Genomic DNA, 21,669 nt, shown 5'->3' with positions numbered 1-21,669 from the left:
GTCAGAGAGAAAGGCGGGCAAACAGTGTTTCTGTCAGTGTTAGGAAGAGAATGTGGAACAATGGGAGGCTGCCGGTTGACGGAAGGCCAGGCATGAGGAACGAATCGGGATGCTATTGACGGCGCGGAGCATCCGCACACTCTCCTTTGTGTGTGAGCAGAGGTGGAAGCGCACGCTGCGAGAGCGTTGCAGATGAGAGGAGGACGTGCCATCTGTAATATCGCTGCACTGTGCTGAGGGTTAATTGGGAGGGGTGGTGTTGAAGCATAGACTCACTTTACGACACCCCTCTGGAACTGGGTGGTGTCAGCAGCGCATGCTGGTCGAGATGTAGAATATGCCCGTGGTGTTCTGGGTTTCCAGAGGTAAATTGTTGTTGCTTTGTGTGTGTGTGTGTGTGTGTGTGTGTGTAAATACATGTGCTTTGAAGTGTGACTGTCTGAAAGCTTAATGTAAATGTTAGCAGGAGAGCTTTGTAAAGCTCCAGGCAGGAGCACTGCATGAAGATAAAGACTCTTCGCTGTGATTTGATGGTAAAGAATATTTTGAATGTGAATATTGTTATGCAGTTAGAAATGAAATGGATTATGAACACGTTGGTGTTTTTTGACAGTAGTGATTGAAAAGCAACATCAGCACCTGACATCAATTGTGGACAAATACACTCTTTTTTTTTTGGGTGGTGGTGGGGTGCTGGTGGTGGGAGGGGGGGGGGGGTAGTTTGGGGTTGCGGGGATGCTCAATCATCATTCGTTGAACTACGTTTTTAAAAGGGTAATGCTAAAGGAAAGCAATTTTGGTTCTCAAGAGACCCTTTTGATTGATGGTTCTTTAACTCTTGTTTTGTTGGTGTCACAATTAACTGGACAATCAATCCCCATCAGAAACACGGTATTATGTGTCAGAAATGGTTGTTCAATTTGTTGTGACACTAGCTAGCTAGCTGAATGAATGACGATAGATAGATACATAGATGGATGGATGGATGGATGGATGGATGGAGAGAGAGATAGAATGATTGATTGATTGATTTTGCGGCTCTGCAACAAACATATACACGTAGACATTTCGTGTGTTTTTTCTATTTTAATGTGATTGTTGATTACACACCACACAAGCTACGTTTCAAATAAAGCTACAGTGTACATTTTTAAAATTCTCTCTAGACGTTTAATACTCGGATCTCATATAACAAAGGAAAACTGAAATTTCGTAATATTTCCATGTAGCTACTTTCTTTATGTCAGCCTTCTGTTGGGATTTTCTGGCCTGGAAATAAGCTCCGCCCACAGTCGAAGCAGATCGCCTCTGATCCTTTTTTTCGCTAAAAGGTTACTCAGGAGGCATCTGAAGTTTCATCAGAAGGTGTGGGGTCATTTCGGCAGAAGAGAATGGCTTGTCTGTGTTTTCTTTGCAATTGCAACTCGTTGTGATGGCTCATTTAAATAAAAAACGAGATAAAATAACTGTTCTGCATAGCTGCTGATTTCAACTCGCTCCTTTCTCGGATTTTATTGTGAGTTGATTTCCCCTTGTGTTTATTAAAAAGAAATTTCACACTGAGTAGTTTGGTGTAATTTAAGTCGATACGGACTGGCTGTAAAAAAAAAAAAATACGTGACTATATGTTTGCCTTTGTATTTGGCTTGTTACTGGCAGGTTTGCGTTGAGGACTGGCTTTGGGCTGGACGTGCAGGATAGTAAGCCTGTCTGGCCTTTATGGCCTTCACTGTTGTGCCAAGAGGAATAAATTGGGTGGAAAAGAATCATAGTGAGTGAGAGTCCAAAAACTGCAGAGCACACTTCTGAGATTTGTTTTTACTGCGTGCCGAATGCTGAATTTGCCACCTCACAGATCTGATGTGCTTTCTTTTACATCACATTTTGGCCATTTTGGCCGCATAAGCAAATGGCCTGGAAGCATGTGAACTCCAAAACTCAGAGCGAGGTCTTGCTTCATCACACACTTGGCCGAGGTTAGTAGAGATATGGCAGTGCATTTTAATTGGCTCCCTGTTGACAGAGCTGTGCTTTTGGTGTCGCTTCTGTATGAAGAGTCCTTTTTTTTTTTTTTTTTTTCCTTTCCTATAGAGGTTGAGAAATAGGAATTAGGTTTGAGTCCAGTTGTGCATGTTTTTTGTGTTGTGCTGATATTTGGGTCAGGATGTTTGTTGATTTGTGACGTTTATAGGTCAGCTGACTGATTGACATAACTGTGTGAATAATAGCAATGTTTTTGCACAGAAGAACACCATTTTCTGGCTCCTTAAATATTGATGTACTCTGCTTCTGGTCATTTTAAAGCCTAGCATTCTACCACAGCATTACCCAAATGAGCTGCTTTGAGAAAGAGGCTTGTCAGTTTATAAGGGCTGACCCTGTCTATAGCTCGCCTGATTACGTAAGCTGTCTGGGCGAGTAATAAATTCATCCGCATGGCCTGACTGGCTTCAGAATAATTGTTGTCTTTATTATTGTGATGTTCGATTGAACACTAAGTGAGAAAATTCAACGTGTGGTGCCTCCACTGACTTGGATTGATTTTGATTTGATTGAGTATTCATGCACAAGCCTAATTATTTATGCATTCAGGTCCCTATTTATTTTTATTTTTGTTGTAATATCTTTTAAGTAATGAATTAGACCGACATTTGACTTTTTCAGTGCTAAACTGTCGCTCCTTTTGCCTGCGCTGCTGATTTCCTGACATGCAGGCTTTGCATGGCAGTCATTTCCGATTTTAAGCAGAGGTCTCGAGGGAGGCGCTCACTTCCTGTCAGTGAGTGTGGGAACCATTTGGATGTGGAGTGCACAGTCTCTTTTAGACAGAGAGCCTAGGACACACGCTCAGTCATGTGAGTTTAATTAGACGCCACACAGGTCCCCGTCTCGCCACTCTTTTTCTAACATCCGACCCCTTGCTATCACTCTGTCACTTTTGTTCTTTAATACAGCTGCAGATTGTACCAGTGGGTTTTCGTTTCCCCTTCTGGAATGGATATTTACTACTTGGTTTTTTAGCATTGTGCAGTCCAAAGGATTAACTAAACCCTAACGTTAGGTCCATTTGATTTGAACCCACGTGTCCCGGTCCATACAAATCCTCTTTCTTTTCCCTCATCACACACACAGAGGCAGGAATCTGAACCAGAAACGACTGGTACATCTAGCAGTTTTCACTCTCAACCAAAATGCCATGTTTTGAAAATAGAAATGCTTGGAGGGGAAAAATGCTTGAAGGGTGTGTTCAAGGCACACGGGATTGTTCCCTTGGGTGCTCAGAGGCAGCGCTGCACTGCAACCTGACTGCTCTAACCCGTGTTTGTGCTCTGCTTTCGAACCTCATCATCGGATAACACCGTAGGAGGAAATCAAGGATCGTTACACTAACGTATCGAACCGATCCTTCAGTAGTCGGTTCATGTTTCAGTGGGATCATGGCCTATCGCTACGTTAAACAGTAAGTACTGGAAATGTGGCGTTTCTTCATGCTCCGTTTGTCTCTGTATATGGCTGCAGTTTCTGCAGAACAGGTGGCTCCAGTTAACAGAGTAGCAGAAATGTGATTGTTATGGTACATAATTTTTCTGTTGAGGCAAATCTTTTAATAAGAACGTGAGGAAACGTGTAGGTTGAAATATAAACTATAGCCCATTAATAAATCATTAAAAGGCTGATCAGATTGACGAAACCAGTTACAGCACTAAGTCTGGGTAAATTCACTTTTTGTGCATGTGATTAGTGTTTGTATTTTGCAAGTACCCAAAATCCTTCCTACTTCTTCGCAGCTGTAGCGATCTCACCGATGTGCAGACCTCTAACGATGCCATTAAGTTTGATAGTAAAATAACTGATGACTCATGTCGAGCTCACTTTTATAGGAGACACATCACCAGTGTGGATGTCTTTCAATCAGGTTCAGACGTCCTTTCCTTGTTGTTCTGTCTACAGCTGCATTGCTGTGGATTTACGGTGGCCCATAAGTCCAAAACACATTAACAAAGCAAAAACGCGACGACGAAACCAAAAACGAATTCAGAACCACCACAGCAAAACACATCGACATTAACTCATAATGAAAAGGGTAGGTCCTTATTGAACGTCATATGCTTGATGCTGATTGGATGATTTTTTTTTCAGTCTGTTGTTTCTGAATAACACGGCAAAAACAGACTACATTTACATGCACATCATTAGGCAATATTCTAATACGTATCGAGTCATGTAAACACTGCCATCCGATTACCCGATTCAGATTTGGACAATATTCTGATTCCCTAGATTCTGATTCTCACCCCTGGAATATGCATGTTTTAATCAGAAACGTGTTGCATGTAAACACCTTATTCAGAAAATCCACTGAAAGCAGATATATGCGCTTGCTCAGGCCGCAAGGAATTGTGGGCGTTAACAGACGCTTAGCTGTAGGCTAGGTTTTTAGGAACGGTAACTCGGGCATACTTACACTCCAACAACCATGTATACAGGAATATTCTGATGGCTGCACGCGTATAGACATGGTATTCGGAATATGGCTGCAACCCCGAATATAGACTTTACTCAGAATATTGATGTGCTTGTAAATGTAGTCAAAAAACGACAACACAAACAAAATCACAAACGCAAACCCGAGACAAAACCCCGAAAAGTATTAAAAACACTACGGCAAATCAGAAAATGCCAGAATAAAACCTCCAGCTGTGCAATCAACAAAGAGTATGTGATGTTCAATTGGGAACTGACCTTTCACATTGGGAGTTAATGCTGTTGCATTTTTGTTTAGTTTTTCTGACGTGTTTTTGGTTTTGTGGTTATTATTTTGGTTTTGATGTTTGTTTGCTGTTGTATTTTGGGTTTTTTTTTTATGTGTGTGTTTGTGAATTTGTTGTTGTATTTTTGCTTTTGCTGTCATGTTTTTTGGTTTTGGTCTTGTATTTTTGCTTTTGCCGTCATGTTTTTTTGGTTTTGCTGTTGTATTTTTGCTTTTGATGTCATGTTTTTTGCTTTTGCTGTTGTATTTTTGCTTTTGCTGTCATGTTTTTTTGGCTTTGCTGTTGTATTTTTGTGTGTAATTTGCTGTTGTACTTTTGTGTTTGTGAATTTGCTGTTGTATTTTTGATTTTGCCGTCTCGTTTTTTTTTTTTTTTTTTGGTTTCGCTGTTCGTTTTTGTTTATTTTCTTGCTTTTCTTTTGACACTTTCTGATTTGCGCTTGCGCTCTTGGTGCGTATTTATCCCTCTCAGGCCACTACAATGAATGTAATCTGTACAGTAAATCACCACTAAACCTACAGCTGAATGCCTGTGAGTCATAGCCAATAAGTCAAAGCTCTCCTCCTGGATGAGTGTATCGCAGCAGGAAGGGAGGGTTTAGGAGGATTACGTTATCTCGGTCGGTCCCGGCCTTGATGTGCCATGATCTCAGCATGCTGAAGTGTGTGTCATATTCACAACGCTCCTGCAGGTCAGATTTCTTCTGCTTAATGTTTGGTGGTGGAATGAATTTCCGTCGGCTGTCTGAACAGCCGAGTCGGCTGACTCGCCTCTTGATTAAACGAGCACTAGATTGACGCCGCTTATTTTCGAAAGGTTAAAAAAAATTGGGGTTTAAATTGTACTTTGCTGCCACTCTCTTGCACTAACTCCTAACTAACAGGGTTTTAGTCTTACAGCATTCTTAGACACAGTCTATTTGTACTAGTGCATGAGACTTCAGTGCACTTCTGTAAATTGCTCTCTATAAAAGCGTCTGCTAAATGCTTTAAAGGTTAGATGTTGGAGTCATAGCAATTCTGAGCATTCGCCTACGACTGATTGATGGAGACCTTGGCTTTTTCTGATCAGTACTCACTATACTGATCGCTGCGTGGCTGTTTTACATTAGCGTTGTGTATTTCCTCAGAGTCAGCAGGTATTCCTGCTTTAGAGGACAAATGAGTGTCTGAGATTGTGTGTGATTTCCCTAGGGGCTTGGCGAGATCATTGGAGAAAGTCGTTATTTTTTAATATCAGCTGTATGTCATGACTTGTTTGTCACTCTCTCAATTGCACCGAAGCAATGGGAAATCGGGTTCTATCGAGTCAGCGTTATGTATTACTATGAAATGATGATGAGTTGTGCTCATGCCATCAGAGGTATAATGTTGCAGTCTGTCTGGAGGGTTTGATAGAAAGTGGTTTTATTACCTTCGATCAGTGCTGAGGTTGAAGTTGGCATGGGCTTTCGAGCTTTCCATAGCCATCTGACCTGTTCTGATGATGTAGCAAGAACATGAAATCGGCATATTAAGTTGAATATGAGCACAGTTGATTTAGTTTCATGTTTTTGATACTGTTCCTTGGAATGCTTTAATCTGGGGACAATATTTGATCACTCATAATCTGATCACACATTGATTTCCATTCACTGGCCTTTCTATTTAGAGATTTCATTTATTATTATTATTATTATTGCCATCTTCAGGCTTATACTAGAATTGTAGGTTTTATTCCGATTCCTGGTTGCGTTGTGTGAAAACCAGGTAAATGAGCTTACGGTCGTCCTCATTGATGCCAGCACTAGGTCTATCTGAGGTCTTTTTTCCTCAGGTCAGATATCTTTAATTCATAGCTAGGATAGAGTGAGTGTGCACAAAGCCAGCTCTCAGCAGGTGCTTAATTGCCATGGTTTACTCTCCACATTGACTGGGACATGAGCTATTAAACATCCGGCAACATGGCTGACCTGGAGATTGGTGGACAGGTCATAGATTAGTATAGGAAATCTAATTAAGTCTAACAAGCATGTGTTTTGGTTGGTTCTCTGGCACCAGCAAGGAAGTACAGGTATATGAAATTAAATATGCTCTTCTCACACGCTTCTCTATTATAAAATCTCATTTTCTTTGTAAAACGAATTAACTTCAAGTTTCCTATGTATCCCAGGGGTGTTTTTACTCCATACTCTGAAAGACCAACTGTGGGTTACCTCCACAACCTAGATAAGACAGAACTGTTATGTGCAGGCGCATGACAGTTTTCTGAAAATGTCTGGTAAATAACAATGCTGTGCTCTGAACCTTGGCAGTGGCGCACTGCAAAAATGTCTCATTTTTCAGGAACAAATGGTTATATGGTTGAAAGGAGTGAAGCCTACACTGAGTTACAAATTTTCACTTTGTAGGTATTCTATTACTGACTGTTGCCTAGTGGTTGTTGTTTGTTTTCTCCCTTATACTCCATTTATCAATGGAAAAAGCCCTCCATAGATTCACTGACTGCATTTTATTTGGGTCACTACCATGTCAGGGTCACTGGTGTACTGAAAATGATCCACTGTCTTAAATAATATCTAGTCAGGGATGGTCGTCCATTTCCACTGATGGATAGACGAGAGGATGGATGACCAGCTGCGCACCACAGTCAGTAATGGCAGGTTTACTTGATAAATTGCTAAATTGATGTCTAAGTGCAGAGAAAGTGCATCATTTAGCTGGTGTTTTTACACTTCCCATAGCGTTGACCATCTCTCTAGCTCAACATCATGACTGATTAAACATGAATTATCACCTATAATCAAACCAGTGATGTCTGTTGTCCTTTTTTCCAGGCTCATGCGTTTGGGGAAAAACCTAACGATTCTTACTAGATGTAATCCCAGCACCACACTACACACCAATGCTTTCCCTAGCACGTGTTTTGAAACTTATTCTGAAGATTCTGTCTTAATCTCCTCTTCTCTCCCCGTCAGATCCCATCTGATGCCGAGGCTGAAAGAGTCGAGGTCTCACGAGTCGTTGCTCAGTCCCAGCAGTGCAGTGGAAGCTCTGGATCTCAGTATGGAGGAGGAAGTGCTCATCAAACCTGTGCACAGCAGCATCCTGGGACAGGACTTCTGCTTCGAGGTCAGTCCACTGAGCCCTGATCTTTCACCTTGGTTTTATTAAGAATTTTATCTAATGGTCAGCACCGTCAATTTGCCAGTTTAGTGTCATTCACCAAGTATCATGTACTGAATGTCCTAGTGTGGTGTTGGGAAAGTGAGATCGACTGGTGAATCATTTGCATGTGCTCTGGTTTACAATAGCAGAAGGAAATATGTGAGCGATGAAAATGTTAATCACAGGTATATCAGTGGGTGACATTTACATACATGCCATCTTTGAGTCTGTTCATTGTGCCGTAAACAAACGAGGCTGATCTGACCATTAATTAGTGTGGAGTATCTCATGTACGCCTTCTGTGGTTCAGGTGGTAGAGCGGGTTGTCCACTAATCGTAGGGTTGGCGGTTCGATTCCCGGCCCACATGACTCCACATGCCGAAGTGTCCTTGGACAAGACGCTTCCCGATGGCACCTTGCATGGCTACCATTGGTTACCATGGTAACCCTCTGCTACCGTGTGTGTGAATGGGTGAATAAAAACCAGTGTAAAGCACTTGTAGAGCCGCTAAGGTTAAAAAAGCACTATACAAGTACAGAACATTTACCATTCTCAGAGAACAACCTTTCATATTAGCTTCCACTTAATGTCTTAACAGGAAACTAAAAAAATAATCCAATCTGTGTTAGTCATACAGGGGAGCAGTGCGGTGGGTTAGGTTCGATCATCATCATTAAAGGAACTGTCTAGCATTTTTTTTCCATAGTGTACAATATAACCATTTAAAAATGTTTTCCTGTACTAAGAAAAGAACAAGGAACCAGTTTACTCAAAAACTCACTTGTAATGGTAACCTCAGAGCAGTTGTTTAATTCTGTCAGGAAATCAAATCAAATTTCACATCTTTACCAATGATAATGATAAACAATAGTGAAATTGTTTTCTTCGCATACCCCAGCCTGTCAGGAAGCTGGGGTCAGAGCGCAGGGTCAGCCATGATACAGCACCCCTGGCGCAGAGAGGGTTAAGGGCCTTGCTCAAGGGCCCAGGTGGCAGCTTGGCAGTGATGGGGCTTCCGATCAGTAACCCAGAGCCTTAACTGCCACGCCACCACTGCCCCAATGCTAATATAGGTTACTCACTGCAACATTTCCACCCTAAGAATAGAAGTCTTACCAAAGTTGTTTTCTGTAGTTGAATTATTTGAGCGATGTATTTAAAAGTCATTTGGTTCCTGAGCCATGAGAACCACATGTTGCGAATGTATAATGACTAATTCTTTATTCTGAAAAAACGTCTTCTGTAAAGTCTAATTATACAGAGTTCAGTTACTGCCTGCCCCTGCCCTTAGACATCTATTAAAAGTCAAAATTAAAAGTATCCAGGTTTTTCATTCTTTCCTCAGGACAGGAAAACATGTTGAAATCTTTGTTTATGGTAATCACACACACATGCTACAGATGCTGTAGATCGAATTTGATGTGAAAATGTTGAGTATTCCTTTAGATACTGTATTAGTCTTAGACAGAGAGAACAAAGAGAATATCTGGGAGAATATCAGTGTGAATCTCTCTGCCTCTCAGCTCAGTGCACAGCTCCAGACTTTTGTCTGAATCGCCCCTGTTTTTGTCCTGATCACTACTCACTGGAGCTGGGCAAGGCCCAGCAGGCTGACATGGTCTCAGTTTCACTGTGGCCAGCTGGCAGCTGGATGCCTCATACCAGTGAGGAAGGGAGGGAAAGATTGATAGCAGGTTTTTTTTTTCTTTTACTCAAACCATGAGTAAAATGGAAGTGAATTACAATGTATATATACAGTATTTCTTCTTCCATACATGATTAATCAGTACAATTATTAATCCCAACTGTAGACCAAGTGATTACAGGGGTAATGGGAAGGGAAGAGACAGTCTAATCAGGCTATGTGGATATTACACTTATTATCTCCTGCTAGCAAAGACTAATACTGATCACAGACCTATTAGGTGCTCTAGGCTTGCCTAGTTTAAGCCATGGGTGTCCGTTCCTATCCGGAAAGGGCCGGTGTGGGTGCAGGTATTCCTGCTTGATTGGAATAAAACCTGCACCCACACCGGCCCTTTGAGGATAAGATTGAACACGCTTGTTTTAAGCCATACCCATATAATGGTACAACATTATCACACAGTATTATAGTCTGTCTAAAAGTATTTATATAATGTCCATCTGTGCTGAGTTTCAATTAAATTAAATCCAAAAATCACATCAATATTTATACTGGGAAAGTTATGTGCCTTCAGAGACAGGTTAAGCATCTGCTTAAGTTCATTTTCTGGGTGTACCATTCAGATTATACAAATGATCTGTGTGTAATTTCATGCAACTGGACCTTCACAAATATTAGTTGAAGACCAATGCATTTAAAATATATGATAGAGCTGTTAATAAGGCAGATCAATGAAAGCATTCCGTGGATTAAAAAAAAACCCTTGTTGATCACTTTGTCCTTGATCAGCAGCATCTTTTATTATCTATTTGTACTTTTGTGTGGAGGAAATGAAATACTATGCTATCATACATGTCATTTTAGTAAGAGAGTTTGCTCTGTAAGCATTAGTATGTAATCCTGTTAACTAGAGACGCACTGGTGTATCGGCCAAGAAAGACAGTTTTTCGCGCTTTAGAAACATCCGATGATCAGGGCCGATTATATCCTGTCAATCAAAAGAGGGCGGGAAAACACATCGATTTCGTGCTGTGTGTAAAGAAGATGTATCTTGTGTGGAATGATGACACAACTGCAGTTTGTAATCTCTGTAAGCTCTGCACTGATAAAAATTTTACACCGGACGCTGCAGCAGTGAAGCGGGAGTTTCGGCGTCTAGTCTGATTTTTTTTTTTCCCGCGCTGCTCGAGCTGAATTAAAGCGCCTGTACGCTGTTGAAAGATTTAAATGAAGATGAGTTGACAAAAAAGTATATATTTCACAGAAAAATATATTTGTAGAGTAGTATATTTCATATCCAGTGAATATTATTATATAAAAATGTTTATATTATATATTACCAGTTTGATGTTCAGTGATGAAGTAGAAATGTTTTTCTTTGTGACGAGTGAATGTGAGACTAACAGGAGGTTTTTAAAAGTTCAGTCAATGTTATTATGAATGAATAACATTCAATAAGTTAAGAAATCTTACTTTAATCTTCAGAATTTAATGAATGTGTTAATGTTATTTAGGGTAATGTGTTTTCTGTTTATGAGACCAGTTACTGTGAAACAACTTGTTGAAACGGAGAGAATAAAGTTTTTATTTGCATTTCTTTCAGAATTGTGGAAATAATTCTTATTAATTTATAAGAAGGCAGAAAAGGCAGAACTATCGGTATCGGTGTCGGTCGATATCACTCTGAATAATCGGTTATCGGTATCGGCTGAGAAATTTACTATCGGTGCATCTCTACTGTTAACGTAATGAAAATCCATCGGGGGTCCAAGCACCAGTATTTAAAGCAGGAAAGTGGTCCAAATAAAAGGTGCGGCATAACCATTTTCCAGATCAATCTCAGTGGACCTGATGATGATTTCATGATTTAAGTTACTCCCCACCCTTACTCTGTGAGAAGTGCATTAGAGAAGTGCATTTAATAGGAGTGCTTTCTGTGTTTGGGATATTCAGTCTCTCTATTCTTTGGCCAATTGTTATTACTCCCCACTTGAGGGAACCTCTTCAGTGGATGAGAGCTGAGTGCACAATGAAAACTGGTGGATTACCTGAGCCTAATGTCCAATTACCCATTTTCTCTGCTCTTTACTTCATCCATATTAGCATTGTATCCACTGTGTAATTACAGGTAACTACATCAACAGGAAGTAAATGCTTCTCTTGTCGGTCAGCAGCAGAGAGAGAGAAATGGATGGAGAACCTCAGGCGAGCCGTGCATCCCAACAAGGTAAAGCATACGACTTCAAAGTAGTTGCGGCATTTCCGGAATAAAGGTCTTTTTTTCATTTTATTTTAGTGTATTCTCTTTCTTATGTCGGCCAAACTTTGATTTAATGAGACTCATTGATCGTGGCGTTTTTGTATATTTACATGTTTATTCAGGACAACAGTCGTCGAGTGGAGAACATGCTAAAATGTTGGATTATTGAAGCCAAGGACTTGCCAGCCAAGAAAAAGTACTTCTGCGAACTGTGTCTCGATGACACGCTTTACGCTCGGACTACCTGCAAGCTCAAAACGGACAATGTTTTCTGGGGTGAACACTTTGAATTCAACAACCTGCCATCAGTCAAGAGCATCACCGTGCACCTTTACAAAGAGACGGACAAGAAGAAGAAGAAGGACAAGAACAACTACGTGGGCCTGGTGAACATTCCCGTGGGCGCAGTGACAGGACGACAGTTTGTGGAGAAGTGGTATACGGTGAGCACTCCCAACCCCAGCAAGGGCAAAGCGCCGGGGCCCATGGTGCGCATGAAATGCCGCTACCAGAGCATGAGCATCCTCCCCATGGAGCTGTACAAAGAGTTCGCTGAGTACATCACCAACAACTACATGCTCCTCTGTTCAGTGCTTGAGCCTGCACTCAGCGTCAAGAGCAAGGAGGAGATGGCCTGTGCACTCGTGCATATTCTCCAGAGCACTGGCAAGGCTAAGGTAAGAAAAATTGGGTCTACTGTTTGATTAAATTCAACCATACCTATGATGAAGAACTGAAAGATACATTCTGTCCGGCATTGAATACGTTTACATGGACAGCAGTAATCTAATTATTGACCTTATTCTGAATAAGACAATATTCTGATTAAGGTGTTTACATGAGTCGCTTTTAGAATATTCCTTTCATGTCCCCGTTTTGCATGTTGTAGAACATAGATCGATTAACGGCACACGTCATTACATCACCGCGCCACGCCGTCCGACGTCCCTCCAGAATTTCACATATCGACATACAATCGGTCTTTGTTATGATACCGTATACAGTTTTGGGTGTTTTTATTTTTAATTTTACGAAAGCTTCAAGTGCAGTTAATTATTTGTCATGCTGTATGTGCAAACAGATGACTGATTGAAGTCGTGGGCTGGAATCCTACAACGTTAGGTTTACCTAGAAGGGAGGTTTACAAAGGGTAGCTCCCCTTTGGGAAGCTAAAAACCCATTACTATCCAACACATGGCAAGCTTCATTTGGTTCAAAAGTCAATTCTAGAACCCTTGGTCTATATTGAACCGTGCAATAGGTTTGTGCCATCCAGGGTACATTCTCGCCTTGCCCTCAGTGTTCCCGGATATACTCCGGATCCATCGCAACCCTGATCGGGATGAAGCGGTTAATGAAGATGAATGAATGAACCGAGGGTCTCTCAGAAATGCAGAGCGGGCCTTAAGGGTCACTCCTTCAAGAAGTGAAGAACCCTGACTTGTGCAAAGAACCCTCAAGGAACCCCTGTTTGTCAGAATTGAACTTTATTGGAATTTATTATGCTTGTTTCATCATTTAAATATTTTCCAGAGCGCCAACTCGCTGTTGTAGCCCTCCTTGTTTTTTCACAATTAACGTATCTAATGTTATTTTGTATATCGAATTAAGTCGTCTAAATGGAAACGATGCTGGAAGGAGTCCATGGCTTAATACAGCTGTAAAATAGACTTCAACTGATGGATTTAACAACTTTTTTAAACCAGACACCTCAGCAGAATCGGCCTTTTTTGTGATCTTTACTCCAAGTCTACCGTCTGACAACCCAGTCGATAGACGAGAACAATGGAGACAGGCCCTGTCTCTTCTCGTGGAATCGTTGGAGGCGTGAATGCTCTTATTGTCTTCATTAACTCAAGCGTACAGCGTGTTTTGGCGCTGATTGTCTTCATAAATCAGTTCTGAATGAGGTGACAACACGTACAAAAGCTCTCAGCCTCACTCTGGATCACTCATTTCACTTCATCGATTCTTCTTGGCAAAAACGGAGTGGCTTTTTTTTTGCCACTTTCATAAGTTTGAAACATTACCCCTAAAGTAGAATTGAAGGAACTGGCATGTGGTGCAATTATCCCCATTGTGGCCCAGTTTTAACAGCTGTGTTATATAGGATGATATCTACATACTAAGCATTTATGACATAATTTCCCATCTGGCAAATTACAAGTTAATATACAGGTGCGTCTCAAAAAATGTGAATATCGTGGAAAAGTTCGTTTTTTCCTGTAATTTCATTTAAAAAAGTGGAACTTTCATACATTTTAGATTCATTAAACATAAAGTGAAATATTTCAAGCCTTTTTCTGTTTGTTTGTTTTAATCGCGATGATTAAGGCTTACAGCTCATGGAAATCAAAAATCCAGTATCTCAAAATATTCTAATAAAGAATTTATAATACTTTTTCTTTGCCTAGAAAATAGACCACCAGGGCCATTTTCTTATCATTATTTCAAACATTGAAACAGAAACAACAACAACAATAAAAGTTAGAACTGCTTAGCATTTTCACAGGGCTGCTTAATTATAATAACAATTATTATTATTACAAAAAAAACAACAAACAGTACTATTAAGCAAAGTAGATAAAGAGACAGCCAAAGTTAAGTGGTATTAGTGGTCTAACATTCACAACATTGACTGCTCTACCAACTACCAAAGACAAGCATGTGTCCTGTTGTAAATAGTAGCGAGAATTAAATACATAATTAGTTCAGGTTAGCAGTAACAGTTTAGTTCACTTAGTTGGTGGCATAAAAACAGTAGCCAAACATTAGCAATACAGTACATGCTGGATCATATAAAATGTGTTCAATGATGCGTTCAACTATTCTACCTGGTTTGATCAAATTAGTTCTAGGTTATGAAAGGTGATAATACCTTCCCAGTGTCCATGGATGGGGTTTTGCATGTTGTGAAAATACCACGTTGAGAGTTCTTTAGCTTCATTTCTGTTCTTGTCTCCACCATGTACAACGAAAGACCTTTATTGGCCACAGAACCTACTGTATAATGTATAATTTCTGAGCTGGTCAAAGTGGTCATTGGCGGGCTTAGCCTGTCATTAGCGCTGGGCTAAATCAGTCAGTTATGGTATGCTCTGTCATTACACAGGACATTAGTCAGGGAGTATATCGGGAGTGTATTGTCTTTCATTAGCAGAGGCCGGAGCTGGTCAGTGTCTGTATTGTCTTTCATTAAGCCGTGGCATGGTTACCGTAAACAAGGTCAATCAGGGTCGCCTCGCATGCCATCGGCTTCCTGGTTTTGTCGGGAGGTCAGTGCGCAGTCATGAATGAGGGGAAGTATGAAGCTGGATTGCATGAATGATGTACAATGTGGTCGCTGTGGATTTCTATCCTTAAATTTGAGGCGGCTACTGTTTTAGAAATGTAGACATTATGCTTTAGGCTTTAGGCGTTTTCCTCATAATATCACATTCTCCCCGCATAATGGCTACATTTGCACAAGCGCAAGAAATCATATCCAAGTATCGATACCATGAATCTAAAACCAATTACAACAGATGCAACTCTGACACAGGTTTAAAGAACTATTGTGTTTGTGGAGTGAGTATTGATCATACCGGAGCAGCGCTGGTCATTGAATCAGTTCCATGTGGAGGTTTGATGGAGTGTGTACACAGTGTGACTGAGGTGGGGATTCAGAGCCCCTGCCCCCTGCTAATGAGCTCCTATTCATGCAGCCACTGCCCAAGGGGTCTCACTGGGATTCGCACAAGAGTGATGGTGTGTGGGGGCGCATATGCAACTCTGTGTGTGTGTGTGTGTGCAGAAAGTAATTTTTCTGCTGGCCCATTTTGGGAGGCTGGGGTCATTAGTTGAGAGCCTGGGGCTCTTTTTTAAACAGACACTCCACCATCCCCCCCCCCCCCCCCACCCCCCCACACACACACACGCACACCAACACAGAAACACACTCTCACTGCCACTCTTCTAGGTACTTACCTTAGAGGAACCTGTCATCAGTGTAGCTCTGGAGTTTTGATGAAATGCCATGTCTTGCTTTGTTTCAGTGGGGTTAGGGCTCTGGGTTACTGATCAGAAGGTCAAGCCCCAGCACTGCCAAGCTGCCACTGTTGGGCCCTTGAGCAAGGCCCTTAACCCTCTCTGTTCCAGGAGCGCCATATCATGTCTGACCCCAACTTCCTAACAAGCTGGGATATGCAAAGAAAAGAATTATCACAGTGCTGTAATGTATATGTGATCAATAAAGGCTTCTTCTTCAATAAAAAAAGAACTATAAATTATAGAGGACAGGAACTTGATAGAATGGTTGATTTATAGACTGCTGTTTCTCTTTTTGTTGTTTTTGGTCCTGTTGTTTATCCCCCGTATCATTACGGCACCAGATGTTTTACAGCTGGGTGTTTACATTAAAAGCTTCATCCCTTAACGCTGCAGTCTGAAGTGTTTTCATATATCACCATGCAACTCACTAGATCTCACTAGATTCTTTATCACAGTCTTTAATTGCATTTTTCTGGCCCAGAATTAGCCCGGCCCCCAGACAAAGCAGAGCTACATAACTTTGCCTCTTTTGTTTAAAAGGCAACTCGCATTAATACTAGTAATAGATCCAGCTGCAAGGAAAATCAAAAGTTTATATTAATGTGCACATTCTCATACATTATCCTTTCTACAGTAACAGCAAAAACACTGGGACTTGTATGACAGATGGTCCCCGGAATCTAAAACAAATACTAAATGCATTAAAAATTGTCTTGTTATCTGACCAAACAATATTATAATATTTGTTATGGTGAAGTTTTCTGTAGGGAGGAGTCTCCAGTGTCAGCGCTTTGTAACAGTCAGAGATAAAGCTGCTTTACCTTTTCCTGGACCGAGTGTGTTGCATTTTGTTTTTTCTCAGTAACAAGCTGCATTTCTTCTGTCTTATTAAGTCGAAGAGAAAGTGCCGGAATGACTGCTTCTAGCTGCTGTAACATAGCAGATACTAAATGTATTTATAAACAGATTTTTTTTTTTTTTTTTTAAAGTGACATTCTTTTATAAATATAAATGTAATGATTGGCAAACTGTTGTGGTATGAGGATTGGTAAGTGTAACTCATGCGTAGGGGCACTTCACATGGGGCTGCATGACACAACCCCGGCGTCGATTATTTTCCTATAACAGGATGTCCCAAAATGTTTTATTCCTTACTTAAAAATGAATAAAGATCACACTGCCAGAACGCTGTAGTTCATCTGGATCGTAGTGCTGTGATTCAATTAATTGTGCATACTCCACTCTGCTTTCCTGAGTCATCGGAGCTGTTCTCTTCCACTCAGCTCTTTCATCCAATAAAAACCCATCCTCGTGGGTTCGCACTGTGCGTTGATGCTCTTTCCTCGACGTGGCCTTTGCTCTCTGTGCTCAAGTCCTCTGAAAGCTGATGGTGCTGAGTAAAATCTGGGAAGACAGGGGATGCAGGATGGGATGCAGCTGGAGCACGGAGAGCTTAGCAGATTAGCAGCAGGTCTTCAGGTCAGAACCTCTAGGAAGCCAGAGCGGAGCTGAGCTCAAAAGACTAAGCCTCGGCGGCCATGTTGAATCCCTGGTGCTTTGAGTCCTGCCAGGATTGCAGGGCTCACAGGAATCATGTTATCCACTGAGTATCGTGACTGCAGTACAGACACATCTGATCTCAGGATTCGAGAAAATATACAGTAGTTCTGAGTGAACATGACCGTGTCAGTCTGGGATTGTCAAGGGATATTATATTTTATTTTTCTCTTTGTAAATGAGTCTACAGTCAATAGTTTACCACCAGGTGGATATCTTTGATTGCTTCCTTTATCATCTGATATCACCAGAATCCATTTCTGTTCAAACACTCTTTCTTTCTTTCTTTATTTATTTATTTATTTATTTATTTTTGACCGTTCTGACACCATATAAATTATTCACTCCTTTTCTTGAATCTTGAAACATCTTGAAACATCATGAAACAATCAATACAACACAAATGTTTTATTTACTGTGATTTTAAACCAGTCTGGAGAGGTCAAGAACCAGTTCTCTGACTTTTCTGGATTCTGTGAACATACTTAAACAAAGAGAGAGAATAGTACAGTGCAGAATGTAACACAAAAACAAGGAGAGAACTAGATGAGAGGACCGTCTGATAAGACTGGATATTAAAATTGCAGTACATCTCCTTCCAGCAAAGACTGTCCAGTACCCCAGTACACAAAGCTGACTGGCTGAACACAGAACATATGATGTGCTCCGTGCTTTCGTTGTTTTCTTAGTTTCCACTACATTATCACTAGCATGATCGCATTGCATTAACAGAGATTGCATTGCATTAGCGAACCGTCAGCTCGTTCAGATTCGATCTTCCAACCACTCGACCGGGAAAAGTTCATTATGCTAAAAGTTTTCACACCCTAAGAACGGAGCATACGTTTATCTGTTGTGCAATTTATCTACAAGAAGTTGTAGAAATGAAACAAGAGCGTATCTTTTAAATAAGGCAATTATAAACACTGATAGAAAAAATTGTCTAGAAGATCTAAAAGAAAGAAGTCAAAGTTTTACCATGACCCTCTGAAAGGGTTAAGTAAGAGTTAAAGATCTGTTAGGCACAAACATCTTAAAATGTACCCAGCTGACAAAAAAAGGTCCCCAGGAAGTCCCTTAAATGGCCTCTACGAATGTCCCCCGAACGTCCATGTGTAGGGTCCCCTTCGACGTCCGTAGGACATTCACAGGACGTCCAACGGCCATTCGGGAAGCTTAGGGGACTTTCGCTGAAATGAATACATTCAGTAATGTTATACATTATGTTATGACTCTGACGTTCTCGGAACGTCCGCCAGCGAACGTTATAAACCTTACCAAATGCGGACCTAAGTGGACGTCCGCGACGTGTGACCATCGATACTGCAAAGTTGACGATTTTCCTATACCCTGAAGTGTTTTTATTCATCTTATACCGCAACAATTTGCCAATGAGTGCAGTTTTATATGATATTTTCCTTCACCAGCCTCTCTTAAAGCCTATCATGTTACCAATAAACTGCAACGCCCTCCATCCTGTTCCTGAAAACTTAAAGAATCAGCTTTACCTCTGACTGTTACAGTATCAAGCACTGGCACTGGAGACTCAAAATAAAACAACATCTCACAGAAAATCTCACCATTTCAACAAGTACACGTTTTTGTAATCTGTTGATGTGGACCGTCCATCGTACCAGTCCCTGTCTAAGTGGTTGCTATAGAAATATTAGACATATTAGAACAAGTGCATTAATATAAAGCTGAGATTTTCCCTGCAGCTGGAAGCTCTGTCAGGAGCTCCTGTTCGAGAAAACGAACAAACACTTTCTGACCAAACTGTGCTGTTGTAAAGGATGTGTGATTTTAAACTGGTGCCGTGGAAATGGTCATTGATTAATTCAATAGACATCAATGGAGTTGCAGTATTGAACAATTCAGCATAGTTCCATACAGGAAATGGGATAAACTGCTTCACCAGTGGACAGCCATCTCATAGTGGTGTTCATTTTTATTCAATGGTTGGAATAGCATGCTTGCATTTTAAAATTGTAAATCGTGACATTTTATTATAAATGCCATTGTGTCGTTTTGTTGTTTTCCTTTGTGTATGATGCAGGACTTCCTGACTGATCTGATGATGTCAGAGGTCGATCGGTGTGGCGACAACGAGCACCTGATCTTTCGGGAGAACACGCTGGCCACCAAAGCCATTGAGGAATATCTCAAACTGGTGGGCCAGAAGTACCTGCAGGATGCTTTAGGTAAGATTTGAGCTTTTTTATTTATTTATTTATTTTTTTATTAAAGACTGTTTTATTTCTTCATAGGTTTACTGATGAAAGCTTTTTCTGATTAAAGAAAACCACCATGTTCAATCCAGCGTAGTCTTTTCACTATTGCTCTAGTGGTGCAAGTGTACAATCTAGAGTACAGGAAGATCAGTCATTTATTCGTTCATGTTGTTTTTTCATCAGTAAGTGCCCGTGTTCAGAGCATTGTTTAATTGATTTAAGAGATCAGTAATTCTTTGAAGGCCCACTGGTCAACTGCAAGATGGTCAGAAAGAGAAGAGTTCTGAGCATTGAAGCTTACTCTCGTAAGGGCTTGGCGTTTTTCTGTTCAGGGAGGTTTCCATTTTCATGACATCCACAACTTCCAGAATTTGTTTTTTATGGACGCAAAAAAATAAGAGAGAGACAATGTCACGTATCAAGAAACTCTGGACTCCATTTCCCATCAGCCACTGCACTGCACTAGTTGTCACATGACCACCTGCACCTGATTCACGTTTTGGTTAATGAGCACTCCTGTGTATATATAGTCCCTGTCTGCACGGTTTGTAGGTCTTTTGTTGTCTTAGACTCCCGTTGTTCATGTCTTGATGTTTGTTTCTTGCCACAGTGTGTTTCAAGGTTGTCATAGTGTATTTGTGTCTTAGTACATTTCTTTAAATAAATGTCTTTATCTGCATCTGTATCTGCACCTGCTTCTGGCTCAACCTCGAATTGTGACAGACAAAGATTTGAGTGTTAATGTTTGAATTTTTAGTCGTGAAAACACCACTGAACTGTTTGTTTTTTGGAAAGAAAAGACAAATAAAAGAATCGTTGCATTTCTATTTCGAAACGGATTGAGCGAATGATGCACGGATTATTTACAATCATGCAATCCCGCGTTTGATTTTAAATGCAGAAGTCTGAATTTGAATGTTATTATTTTCTGATCGAATTTTAAGTTGAAATTGAATGTTGAGTGAACCGTGAGAATTCTGAGGTTTGCAGAAGAGCAGAGTGTAAATTTCTGAAATTCGAAATGAAGTTTCAGTTTCTCTGTTCATTCACATTTTTAGATTTGCATACAGAATAACATCCGGGTAACTTGCAGATGAATACAACTGGACACAGAAGCCCTCTCCACGCACACACACACACGCCACACACACACACACACACACACTTCAGCACAATAGGGTTTTCTTTGTTATCCGCTGTATGCTGGGAAGATCCTGCATCTACGATCTCGCTCACGTTTACTTCGAATATTACTGCTGCCTCCAGTGCTGCAATATACTGTACTCCACAGGGAAATTACCACGTTTGTTCCAAGTGAATTTTTTTAAAACATTTGACAAGTTAATTATTTGAGAAGTGAATCTGAATTTGTGAATATTTGTATTTTTTGTTTATAGATGTATAGATGCTCGTTTTTTGTTGTTGTTGTTTTTGAAAACATGAATTTTAAGATGTAAACATCTGAACACTGAAATACTTTAAAGAAGTTATCTGATTTCCAGCAGGTTAATATATGTGTGTGTGTGTGTGTGTGTGTGTGTGTCAGGCGAGTTTATCAAAGCGCTGTACGAATCAGATGAAAACTGCGAAGTGGATCCGTCAAAGTGCTCCTCCAGCGACCTGGCCGAGCACCAAGGCAATCTGAAGATGTGCTGTGAGCTCGCTTTCTGCAAGATCATCAACTCCTACTGGTAATGCTCTACGCTCCTGCTTTACCGCCAACATTAAACCCAGCGAAAGAATACAGAGCGGCGTAATGAAATCTGTCCCTTTAATGCAGTAGTCTGGTCATGACTTTTGTAAATAGGCGACTAATTGAATCATTCGTGTCACTATCTGATCACACCTTCTCTGTGTAAGGAAATGGGGAAAAAAAAATGCCGAAGCAGCAAAATTAAAACTGTAAATGTAACCTTCAGAGGTCAAAATAAAAATGTTCAACATGGAGGAATTTTTTGTCAAAGTTCATCAAACGTCACTAAAAGCTAGTGTAAGTGTGACCTGTACAGAGGTCATGCAGTCGTTTC

General features: G+C 40.7%; 1 protein-coding gene across 5 annotated transcripts in view; it reads left to right on the top strand.

Annotated features, from left to right (window-relative positions):
• dab2ipa (DAB2 interacting protein a) overlaps positions 1-21,669 on the top strand; it is a 93,814-nt gene that overhangs the window by 50,498 nt on the left and 21,647 nt on the right. For 3 of the 5 annotated variants that reach the window (XM_053625573.1, XM_053625572.1, XM_053625576.1), the window contains 5 exons: positions 7,729-7,882; positions 11,694-11,792; positions 11,948-12,502; positions 19,468-19,612; positions 21,189-21,333. In XM_053625573.1, the coding sequence (XP_053481548.1) occupies positions 7,729-7,882; positions 11,694-11,792; positions 11,948-12,502; positions 19,468-19,612; positions 21,189-21,333 (1,098 nt within the window). Of the gene's footprint in view, positions 1-21; positions 366-2,996; positions 3,461-7,728; positions 7,883-11,693; positions 11,793-11,947; positions 12,503-19,467; positions 19,613-21,188; positions 21,334-21,669 lie in introns of those variants that run through there. The other 2 variants (XM_053625577.1, XM_053625575.1) reach the window with 2 other exon arrangements.

The sequence above is a fragment of the Ictalurus furcatus genome, chromosome 5 (genome assembly GCF_023375685.1).
Source record: "Ictalurus furcatus strain D&B chromosome 5, Billie_1.0, whole genome shotgun sequence".
NCBI classification, from domain to species: domain Eukaryota; kingdom Metazoa; phylum Chordata; class Actinopteri; order Siluriformes; family Ictaluridae; genus Ictalurus; species Ictalurus furcatus.
This window is presented reverse-complemented; position numbering and strand designations above follow the sequence as displayed.